Here is a 12,117-nt window from a genome sequence, read left to right on the forward strand (position 1 = left end):
TGCTATCCCAGAAAACTGGGAATAGGGCTTCCTCAAGACCCAGCTATTCCACTCCTTGGAATATACCCAGAAGATGCTCCAGTATACAACAGGGACATATGCTCAACCATGTCCATAGCGGCCTTATTCATAATAGCCAGAACATGGAAACAGCCTAAGTGTCCCTCAGTAGAAGAATGGATAAAGAAACTGTGGTACATTTACACTATGGAATACTATGTAGCTATTAAAAACAAGGAATTTCTGAAATTTGTAGACAAATGGATTGAACTAGAAATGATCATAATGAGTGAACTAACCCAGAAGCAGAGACTCAAATAGTACTTATAACTGGACACTAGCCCAAGGGGCATGTCTCATCAAAGCATGGAAGTCTTCACTTACCAGGAAAGTGAGATAGAGGTGAGGATATCCTAAGGTGAGAGAAATATAGGAGATAGGGAAATAGATGGATCCAGAGCATCCTAGAAACCTACAAGAAGAACACCATGATGGACAGGTCTGGGCCCAAGGGTTCTGCTCAATCTATGGCACCAACCAAGGACAATACATGCAGTCATCATCAAACCCCTACCCAGATCTAGCCAAGAGACAGGACATTCTCCACAGTTAAGAGGAGACTGGGAACTGACTTTCACACGAACTCTGGTGCCCCATATTTGGCCATGTCCCCTTGATGGGGAGGCCCAACGGCACTTGGAGGAAGAATAGCAGACTACCAAGAAGAAACTTGATACCCTAGCATCATATTCAAGGGGAGGAGGTCCCCCTCAGTCACAGTCATAGGGAAGGGGAATGGGGTGAAAGTGGGAGGGAGGAATGAAAGGGAGGATGCATGGGATGGGACAGCAATTGAGATGTAATATGAATGATTTTATTTTTCAATAAAAAAAATGTTGGGGGGTCCCCACAACATGAGGAGTTGTATTAAAGGGTCACAGCATTAGTGAGGCTGGGAACCACCTTCTAAAAGGAAAGCAATGTTGATAATAAAAATTAATTTATATCCCACATTAAGTTTTACCTGAATGTCTCCTCTGGCATTACTGCTATGCAGGAGAAGGATAAAAAGGAACTGTATGTTTTCACATAAAGGTGCCTGCTCAGTGAGGACACAGGGTAAGCGCCCGCTCAGTGGGGACACAGGGTAAGCGCCCGCTCAGTGAGGACACAGGGTAAGCGCCCGCTCAGTGAGGACACAGGGTAAGCGCCCGCTCAGTGGGGACACAGGGTAAGCGCCCGCTCAGTGAGGACACAGGGCAGGAACCTGCTCAGACACAGAGAAGTGGTCTGCTCAGACTTAGGGCAGGCGTAACCTGCTCAGACATGGGCCAGGGATTTTTTTAGACGCAGGTCAGGGTCCAGTCAGAAACAGACTAGGGTCTTTCTCAGACACAAGGTAGGGATCTGCCCTGGTACAGTGCAAGCATCCAATCAGACACAAGCTGAACTTCCAGCAGAGGCAATGCTGGGGTTAGTTCCTTACAACCAACTCCTTCTTAAGGTCATGGGTCATAGAGAAGCAGACAGCAGGCAGGCACTGGCTCCTCTGGAGGACTGTGTGAGGCCGAGCCAAGGAAACAGGGATACAATAGCCAGATGTCACGTGTTCTTTCTTCCCAGCAAATCAAAGAGCACTGATGCTTCTGTCTTACAGGATTTTGCAGACTCTGTGTCCCAGCTGGTCACACAGAAGTTCCGTGAACTGACAGTCGGCCTGACATCTGTGTATGCCCGCCACAAAACACTGGCAGGAATCGTCATGACCAAAGGTAACCACCTCTCTCTTTTCCTGTGGGGATTTTATCTCCACAGAAAGAAATGTTAATTTTAACCAGATCCCCGGAGTCAAGGGATGCTTCCTGCCACAGCAGATGGACAAAGGACAACAGTGTAGAATACAAAGATACCAAGGGCCGCTGTTACTACCAGAAAACCACACTACCAAGATTGTGAATTTATTTTATATTTCTCTTGATTCCTATAAACTTCATAAGGTGTTTTTGCATACCCCACTTTCCAGAGTGATGTGGGCATTTGTAAAAGCTGGAATCAGAGGCCAGGCTACCACATAAGTCACTTGAGGCTGATAGATTAGGAGGTGCCTGCTTCTCTGTCACCTCTAATGTGCCTAAGATGAGTGACTGATGAGACCTCTTATTCAGAATGAGTTTGGCCCATGAGCCCCCGTACCTACAGTGGAAAGATAGAGCCAGCTTGTACAAAAGAAGTCGGGTGCGGAGGTAGACTGTCCAACGGATGCTGGCCATCAAAGTATCTTCTTCTCATGCCGAAGGATATCTGTGAGCCCCTTACAGTGCACACTCTATCCATGCATTCCCACCAGGGGAAGGCTGGGAGAAAGGCAAGGAGGGGGCATCAAAGGCTCATGAGAGGACACAAAGAAACAAAGAGGTGACATGGTGTGGACAAAAAGGGACACAAGAGATAGCAAGGGTATATGTGAATCCAGTCAGGACACAACACACAGCAGATGCAGACACACACAAGAAGGACATGGAGAACACAAGAAGACACAGGAGCACAAGGACACCCTGGATGGCATTTTAAAGCATATGCCCTGAGGAGCTTTAAGTTTCTCCTGCTGGGGTGTAAAGTACTGGGTGAAAGTCTTCCTTCTTACCCAGCCTCCTGTTTCCACTCTGCTCTCCAAGGTGGCATTCCACTCTACAAAACAACAGAAGAACAGGCAGGAAATAGTCGATCTGATGGGAGGTCAGTGCTGCTGCTTGCCAGTGGGGGGAAATGATGACTGGATTTGAACAATCATGTTCCTGAAATTTTCTAATTACAAAACGAATATAGCTAATCAGCTGGTTGTGTGAATTCAACCACTGTTTTCATCACCAAAGTAGACAACAATTATCATAAAATAAAAACTATTTGGGAGCGATGAAAGGTTCATAGTCACATGTTGATTTGCATAGGTAGGCAGCTTCCAGAGCTGAAAAACACTATCCACCTGGTGTCCAAAATTATGTACACTTTTTAAAAAATGAAAAAATGAAATCAAATGATTGTCATAGTTTCCCTGTCATTCTAGATACTTCAATATTCAAGAGCAATAGAGCAGGAAAACAAACCCTGGGCTGCATTGTAGGCCTAGCACGGAGGGCATGATCAGCCTTTCCAATCCCCGCATCTTAGCAAAGTGGAAATTGCAATGCTTCCTCACACTGTAATTTGTAAGATAAAGCACATCAAATGCTTTGAAAGGTGAAAATCACTTTATAAACACAATATCCTGTTCTGAGGTGAAGCAATTCACTTTTTTCAATGACATCATTGCATGTGGTGTCATGCATAAGCCTGGGCCACTATGGGGGCTGCTACCCCTCCTTTCCACATTGGATGGCATCTGCCCATGAAAAACAGGAATTGTCCTAACTCCAGGACTGAATTAACCTTTGCCAGGATCATCACCACTAGGTCCAGTCTTCGATCTACCCAGTCACTAATCCTCTTTGCACTCATCACCATCCCACATGAAAAGACCCAGCCTCCCACTCAAAGTCTTAAGGAAAGACAATCCAGCTCCAGTTCCAGCTAGCTCTGTGGCTCAAAGCCAGGGACTTGGTCTCTCTAGGACTTGGTTTTCTCACTTGTAAAAATGAGTCTAACACAAGGAATACCTACCTAATAGGGTTACATTGAAGGTTAAGTGTGTGTCTTTGCAATACTCTTGGAATGGGGCTTGCTGGCTAGGTTCTACTATCAACTTGACACAACCAAGGCTTACCTAGAATCTTTTTTATTATTTTATTGATTTATTAAGAAGTTAATGTGATATATTTTAATCATATTCTTTTTTCTGTTCCAACTCCTCCAAGATCCTCCATACCCACAACTTTATATTTGTGTTCTCTCTATCTATCTATCTATCTATCTATCTCTATCTCTCTCTGTCTCTCTCTGTCTTTCTCTGTCTCTCTCATCTTTCTCTCAAAAAAGTCATACACACACACACACACACACACACACACACACACACACAAACCTAGAGTGTGAATTGTGTTGGCCAAGAGTCTTAATGAAGGATTGTGTAGATCAGGTCATCCTGTAGGATTGCTTGTGTGAAACTGTCTTGATTTTTAACCTGGAAGACCCAGCCCACTGTGGGTGGCACCATTCCCTAGACAGGATTTCTGAACAGTATAAAAGACAAGAAGTTTAGATGACAGTGAGCAGGTAAGGAAGTAGGCCTCACACACTTAGGCCTCCCTACTCTTTACTGTAAACGTGATGTCATTAGCTGCCTGAGTTTCTGCCTTTACTTCCCCTCAGTGATAAAGTACAACATGGAGTTGTAAGCTAAACAAACCCTTTTTCCCCTAAGCTGATGTTTGCTAAGATAGTTTATCACAGTCAAAAAAAAATGATACTGGAACAGAGTCCTAATCCATGGTAAGAAAAGCACAATGCTCAGTAGTGGCCATGCTATCTTTAATGCGCAAGTTTTTGGCTAAGTGACAACCATGCGAGGTTCCAGGGAAAAAGCAAAAAATTAAATTGACCAAGTGCCTACTTTTGTGAATATGATATTTAACTAGAGAATGTTTCATTTAAAAAAAAAAAACATAAAACCAACACAAAATAATCCTGAGAGTCTCAGAACACACAAACATACCATTAGCAATTTTTGAAAATGTAAAGTGCCTCATAGGTTTCTGCCACAGGTTCCAGGACAATTCAGCAGGAAAGATAAGATAAGCAGTCAGGCAGGCAGACAGACAGACAGACAGGCAGGCAGGCAGGCAGACAGGCAGGCAGACAGACAGGCAGGCAGGCAGGCAGGCAGGCAGACAGACAGGCAGACAGGCAGGCAGGCAGGCAGACAGGCAGACAGGCAGGCAGACAGACAGGCAGGCAGACAGGCAGGCAGACAGGCAGACAGACAGACAGACAGACAAGCAGACAGACAGACAGGCAGGCAGGCAGGAAGGTAGGCAGACAGGCAGGTAGACAGGCAGACAGACAGGCAGTCAGGCAGGCAGGCAGACAGGCAGGCAGGCAGGAAGGTAGGCAGACAGGCAGGTAGACAGGCAGACAGGCAGACAGGCAGGCAGACAGACAGGCAGGCAGGCAGGCAGGCAGACAGGCAGGCAGACAGGCAGGCAGGCAGACAGGCAGGCAGACAGACAGGCAGGCAGGCAGGCAGGCAGGCAGGCAGGCAGGCAGACAGACAGACAAGCAGACAGACAGACAGGCAGGCAGGCAGGAAGGTAGGCAGACAGGCAGGCAGACAGACAGGCAGACAGGCAGGCAGGCAGGCAGACAGACAGACAGACAGGCAGGCAGGCAGGCAGACAAACAGGCAGACAGACAGACAGGTAGGCAGGCAGGCATCAGGCACATCTCTTTTCTCTCCTGCAATTTGCCCAAGTCTAAAAGTCTGGGTGAGTGTGATCCTGTGAGTTAGTTTTCAACAGTTCCTGGCTCTGAATGTCTTTCCACTCTCACAGGAAACTCAAAATGGCAATTTTTGGAAGCTATTCTGAGACTTTATATAGAAAGCAGCCATGTTTTAAAAGTGCTTATGAAAAGATAGCACTTCACTTTGCCAGCAAGCATACTGTTTCTTACACAGGTGACTGGTTAATTCGTGTGAACTAAATTCGTTACATAAAAGAGTCTTTACACAGCAGGGCTTTATCACTGGTCGTCTGTGGACCCTGAGTAACAAGTGCTGGAATTTGCCTTCCTGTTGTAAAGGGAATAGTTAATCAGCTCTGATTTAGAAACAGTTGTAAGGGAATGTGCAAAGTAATGAATAGAAATATTGGTAAATATTCATTTACTTAAATCTGATGTGCCATGTAATCTTAATTCCAGTCCAGTTATTCAAACAAATGCCTGAGGAATTCTAGGAGACAGTGGATTGTGTGCTATACCAATTACAATGCAATAAATTAAACTGATTCTAAAATAAACTTCATTCAACTTTCACTATTTGCAGAAGGAATATTATTTTTTAGCCATTATGAGAAATACAACTAGGAAAATATATACTTACGAACAGATATTTTTCAACCGATATCTAACTAGCCCAATCACATTCAAGTAGGAAAGAACTTATGGAAAAAACTAATATTTCCAATTTCATTGTTCTCTTTACTCTCAGAAGTAGCCCTTTCTACCCAATAGAATTTCTTTTATTACTACTTTGATAATTTCTACATGCACAAAATGTATTTTGACCCTATTCACCTAAAGCTTCTTCTACTCCCAACTTCATGTCCATATTTTTGTAACCCACTAAGTCCAATACATGCTACATATATATGCATGGGTATATGGCTACCCACTGAAGTGTGCTCAATGTACCAGGAGCCACACCCTTACAGTGAACTAACACTCTCTCCCCCAGAAGTCATCGACAGTTAATAGCTCCTCAGCTGAAGTGGGGACCCATAAGCACCTCTCTACTGCGTGCTGGAATGCTATTTAGCTTGATCTTGTGCAGGCCTTGTGCACAGCTGCTATGACTTTGTGAGTTCAGCAGTCCTGTCATGTCAGAAGGCCAAAACTATATCGGTTCTATATTTTTGTGTCTATAATTCTAGATAATATCTATGAAGCATGCTACTGTAATCTGATGCTCCTTCATTTGTGATTTTTGTAGTTATAACTTTATGACATTACTAAACACGTATCACTTTATTCAATTTGGGTTGTACGGATTCTTATTCTGGTAGTTTAGCCTGGTGGCCCCTCAGCTTTTTCCTTACTAGACAAATTCTCTCAATTTTAATTTTTAATAATAAGATCATAACTGAGAGAAGCATGGGAGAATGGAGAAATAGAAGGATCCAGAGGGTCCTAGAAACCTACAAGAAGATCATTTATATTCTAACAAGTCTTATAAATTTTTAGTACCCTAAGAGTTGAAAAACTATAACCCATGTTGCAAAACCAGACAGTTGTAAACATAATCATCACAGGACCAGCCTGGGACCTTGAACTGCATTTCATTCTTGACCAACACAGTTCTTCCCAGATCAAACATCTGTCTAGTCCAGGTCACACAGGCTGTCACTTCTGTCACTAGCTCAAAATCATGTCACTTGTTTAATTCATGTCCATAGCTAGACCTTCTCACATAGATTTTTCAAGTTATGTATCCTTTTCCCAGTGTCCTAAATCTCTCTCTCTCTCTCTCTCTCTCTCTCTCTCTCTCTCTCTCTCTCTCTCTCTCTCTCTCTCTCTCTCACACACACACACACACACACACACACACACACTCTCACTCTCATTTAAAAAGGGAAGTGAAAATGAATCTTTAACACATTAACTAAGTCACGTAGCCTATAAGTCAGGATGTCCAGAGAACCAACCCACTTCCTCCTCCCTTGCAGCAGCCTCAAAGCCCTGTCCCCAGGCACCCTGGCACACGGCTTCCAGTCTAAGCCACTCTCACCACAATCAATGTCTCCCATCTCTGCTGCTTTCTATGTGCGAGGCCATCATCACGAAAAGAAGTTCAAGGCTGGAGAGAGGGCGCGGTGGTTTGGAAGACTTCCTGTTCTTGGGGAGATCTGGGTTTGGCTTCCAATACTAACATGGTAACTCACAGCCATCCCTAACTCAGATTCCAGGCTAGGTGCGGTTCCAGGCTAGCTCCAGTTCCAGGCTAGCTCAGTTCCAGGCTAGCTCCGGCTCCAGGCTAGCTCCGGTTCCAGGCTAGCTGCGGTTCCAGGCTAGCTCTGGTTCCAGGGCATTTGACAACCTCTTCTGAAATTCTCAAGCACCAGGTACACATGTGGTTCACAGATATACATACATACAGGCAAAGCATCCATGTACATGAAATAAATATATTTTGAACATTTTAAAAGAAAAGGCATTCCTTTTTTAAAAAATATGTACAGGAAAGCCAAGTGTGATGATTCATGCCTGTAACTTCAACACTTAGGAGGCTGAGGCCAGGGGGCTACTGTGAGTTTGAGGACAGTCTGAACTACATAGTGAGTTCTGCCCCAGCCAGGACTATGGAGGAAAATTTGTCTCAAGAGAAAAAAAAATGAGCATAGGAGAGGAACTTTTTGAACAGTGTTTTGAGCTTATTCTCATACTTCCTTCATAGTTATTCTGAGCGAGGTGACAAAGTCTGGACAGCATCCCCCAGCCAAGTAGTCAAGGGTGTGACTTCATGAAATCAGTCTAGTATTTCCATCATAAAGTTTTTTTAAATTGGTTATTGAAGGAGCAATAAATCATATCCATTTTAAGTCCTACCTAGAAAACAACAAGGACTGGTTTGCTGAGAAGCACCAATTAATTCAACAGTGAAAAATTCCTGAGTTGTTTCAAGTTCTGAAATGTAGAATATGTTTTGCCTGCATGTGTTTGCTCCGAACCTAAAATGAGCATGTGAAATAGATAACTCTGTCTGTACCATCCTCAGTATGCTTCCAGCTTGAATAGAGGTCACACTATTATATCCACCTGGATAAAGCTGATATTTGATAAATCAAAACAGTTCAAACACATCTGAACCTGCCCCCATCACAGAGCACGAGTGGACACGCACCTTTCCAAGGGCTTAGCAGAATCATGGCACAGCAGAATCATGGCACAGCAGAATCATGGCACAGCAGAATCATGGCACAGCAGAATCATGGCGTAGCAGAATCATGGCACAGAAGAATCATGGCGTAGCAGAATCATGGCACAGCAGAATCATGGCGTAGCAGAATCATGGCATAGTAGAATCATGGCGTAGCAGAATCATGGCACAGCAGAATCATGGCGTAGCAGAATCATGGCTTAGCAGAATCATGGCTTAGCAGAATCATGGCATAGTAGAATCATGGCACAGCAGAATCATGGCGTAGCAGAATCATGGCACAGCAGAATCATGGCGTAGCAGAATCATGGCACAGCAGAATCATGGCACAGCAGAATCATGGCTTAGCAGAATCATGGCACAGCAGAATCATGGCACAGCAGAATCATGGCACAGCAGAATTGTGGTATAGCAGAATCATGGTGTAGCAGAATCATGACATAGCAGAATCGTGGCATAGCCGAATTGTGGCATAGCAGAACCATGGCTTAGCAGAATCGTGGCATAGCAGAATTGTAGCATAGTAGAATCATGGCATAAGGAGTTTAGTCCCCAAATATCTCAGAACCTCTTTGCTTCCATCTTTTTCTGTGGATGAGTAGAAATCCCTTTGATCTTGAAGTTAAGTAGAGTCTTTTCATTCACATCCACTCAAGCTGTGAAGCGTAAACTGAAACAGGAACCAGAGCCAAGGCACAAGGCAATCACACTGCACAGAAGCCTCTCGGCATGGCGAAGGACGGTAAATTCTCATCTTGATTTCTAGGAATTGACCTGAACAAGCACTAAGCACAGGCTGCAATACACAGTCTTAGTGGTCTGTTCGAGCACATTAACATTCACAGATGCCGATATCCCAAAACAATGACCGCTGATGGGCAATTGATTTTAAATCTTTGGTTGAAACTGTTTAAACTACATAAGGGAGGATAGATTTTACTGCTCCTGTGGCTGACCCTTGAATGCCAACCAATCATACTAAACACTTCTCTTTAAAATAAAATCAGAGAAAAGCAGTCTCTGACTGGATATTTATCCCAGCCCAACCTTACTCATGGCTCATTTAGAGATAAATGATTTAATTTGAAATAATTCACAAGGTGCCAATGAAAATTCTCAGAGCTAAAGCGGGGAGCCATACTTCTAACCATGAGCTATGTCCTTCTGAAAGGCTTCAATTTATGCTTTCTCAGTAAAGAAAGGGTTGAGGAGGGAGCTGTATTTTTTGTAAAAAGGAAGAAGAGGTCTAGAGAGACGGCTTAGGTGGTAAAGTACTTGCCTGGTGAGCAAGGGACTTAGGTTCAACGCTCAGAATCCACATAAAAAAAGCTGGGTGTGAAAGCACCAGGCATGGTGGTGCATGCCTTTAATCACAGCACTCAGGAGGCAGAAGCAGGTGGATCGCTGTGATTTCCGAGGCCAGCTTGGTCTACAAAGCGAATCCAGGACAGGACAGTCAAGGATACACAGAGAAACCCTGTCCTCAAAAAACCAAAAGAAAAGAAAAAGAAAAAAAGCTGGGAGTGGTGGTGTGTCCTTTGTAATCCAGCACCAGGATGGCAGAGACAGGAGGAGGAGGAGCCCTAGGGCCTGCAGGCCAGCAAGCCTAGTCTACTTGATGGGCTGCAGGCCAGTGAAAGACCTGTCTCAAGACACGTGGTGCAGTGGACAACACCTAAGGAACTACAGGCAAGGACGTCCTCTGGTCTGCGCATGTGTGCAAAAAAAGCACTTCTGCGCTTTTGAAATCGGGCATTTGCATCAAGGCTGTTCAAATGCTTCTACATTTTTCTGATCAACAACTGAGCATTCAGTTACAACTCTTCCTCAAAGTGCCCAAAAGCTTTTACTTAGTTAAAAAAAAAAACAAAAAAAAAACACTGTAGCTCAAGGCAATACAACCAGCATCTCTAAAATCTGATCCTGTTTTTTGATGGAAACGTAACATGGTTTGTTGGCAAAAAGAAGAAGAATAAGAAGGAGAAGGAAGAGGAGGACAAAGAGGAGGAGGAGAAAGAGAGAAAGGAAAGAAGGAAAAGAAAGGTTTGTTGGCAAAAGGAAGAGAAGTGAAGAGAAGAGAAAAGAAAAGAAAGGAAAAGAGACAAGACACTGTACACAGGCTTTGGCTACTTTATTTTTCCTACCACTATCACTTCCAATCCCCTAACACTAGGTAAGAAAGAAAGAAAGTTAGTGGGAAAGGGGGTATCAATATCATTAGACTACTTCCTGCTTATTAGGGGTGTCGAGGTCCTTGGGGCGAGTTTAATCTTCATCATTAGGATCTCTCCAACCAACAACCAGCAATACAGCAAACAGCAGGAGCAACTAGAAACAGTAGCAGGGGCAGACAGGGGCAGGGGCGGGCAGGGGCAGACAGGGGCAGGAGCAGACAAGAAAAAGTGGTCCCCAAATCCCCTTTTTAGGCACATCCTCAGTGTCTAGTCTTTCCCTCAGACACTACCTCCAGACATTTCACCACCTCCCTATCGAGCCAAGCCGTTAGCACATGAGTCTTTAGGGATAAGGAGTGTCTAGCCTGTAGCACACAGCAGGTCAGCGCCCTGCTGGTTTCTTGTCTACTGGCTTTACAGTCCAGACCACAACAGCGACTTAGCTTCAGAGTTTGTCCTGGTGATGCTCAGCTACAGGAGGGAGCTGAGAAGACAAAGGCTGTAGAGAAAAAAAAAAAGTGAAACCATGGTGTGAGCTGCTGGAGAGCAAGGTGGTCTCGGATCAGTGGACAGCCATTTTATTCAGCCAGCAATCACTGAAAGTTTTTTAACTGACCAAACAGATCTGGACCAAAGCAAGTCACACAGCTCTGTCAAGAAAGAACACGTTGTATCAGGAAGTTGATGGAGGGTGCGTAAGTCAGAAGAAGAAGAGCTGCGAGCCTGAGCTAGATTTTCCCTTTGAACATTGTTGAATACAATCCCATGTTCATCTTCTGAAAAAACAGAGCAAGAATAGAGCACACACACACACACACACACACACACACACACACACAAGAAGAAGTGGGAATATCAAGTGGTTGCTTACGGACACAGAAAGCACCGCCACTTAAAATGTTTCCTCCGTGAATTATGTATGAGATGTGACTTTGTGCTCTCATTATTTCTGGGTTTAGCACCAGTGAGGAGACCTTGTCAGTTATCTCCGACGCAGGAAAGAAAAGGCTTCTCATCGATCAGACCAGGTGTCGCAGGGCTGTTTCTTTGATACAAAAGAATGAGTTGCTAATGGGGCGAAGAGCGCACTCAGCCCAATCCAAACAGGGAGATGAATAGATTCTTCAATCTATTAATTGCAAAGGGTTCGCTGTCATTCTGCTTCTTTCTTAAAGGAAGGAGGGGGAGGGCACTGAATACATTCACCGAATTTTTAAAAAATACCATATTTATTTCCAATGAAAGAAACCCTTCATAACGCTGATGGTTAAAAACATAACTAATGACATCCCCATACACCTGTGTGTGTGCGTGTGTATGTGTGTGTGTGTGTGTGTGTATGTGCGCGCGCGCGTG

General features: G+C 44.3%; 1 protein-coding gene across 2 annotated transcripts in view; it reads left to right on the plus strand.

Moving 5' to 3' along the window:
- The window catches only part of Adarb2 (adenosine deaminase RNA specific B2 (inactive)), a 526,034-nt gene that overhangs the window by 443,861 nt on the left and 70,056 nt on the right, over positions 1-12,117 (plus strand). For both annotated transcript variants that reach the window (XM_051151452.1, XM_051151453.1), the window contains one exon: positions 1,658-1,772. In XM_051151452.1, coding sequence (XP_051007409.1) covers positions 1,658-1,772 — 115 coding nt within the window. The remainder of the gene's footprint in view (positions 1-1,657; positions 1,773-12,117) is intronic.

The sequence above is a fragment of the Acomys russatus genome, chromosome 9 (assembly GCF_903995435.1).
Source record: "Acomys russatus chromosome 9, mAcoRus1.1, whole genome shotgun sequence".
NCBI lineage: Eukaryota > Metazoa > Chordata > Mammalia > Rodentia > Muridae > Acomys > Acomys russatus.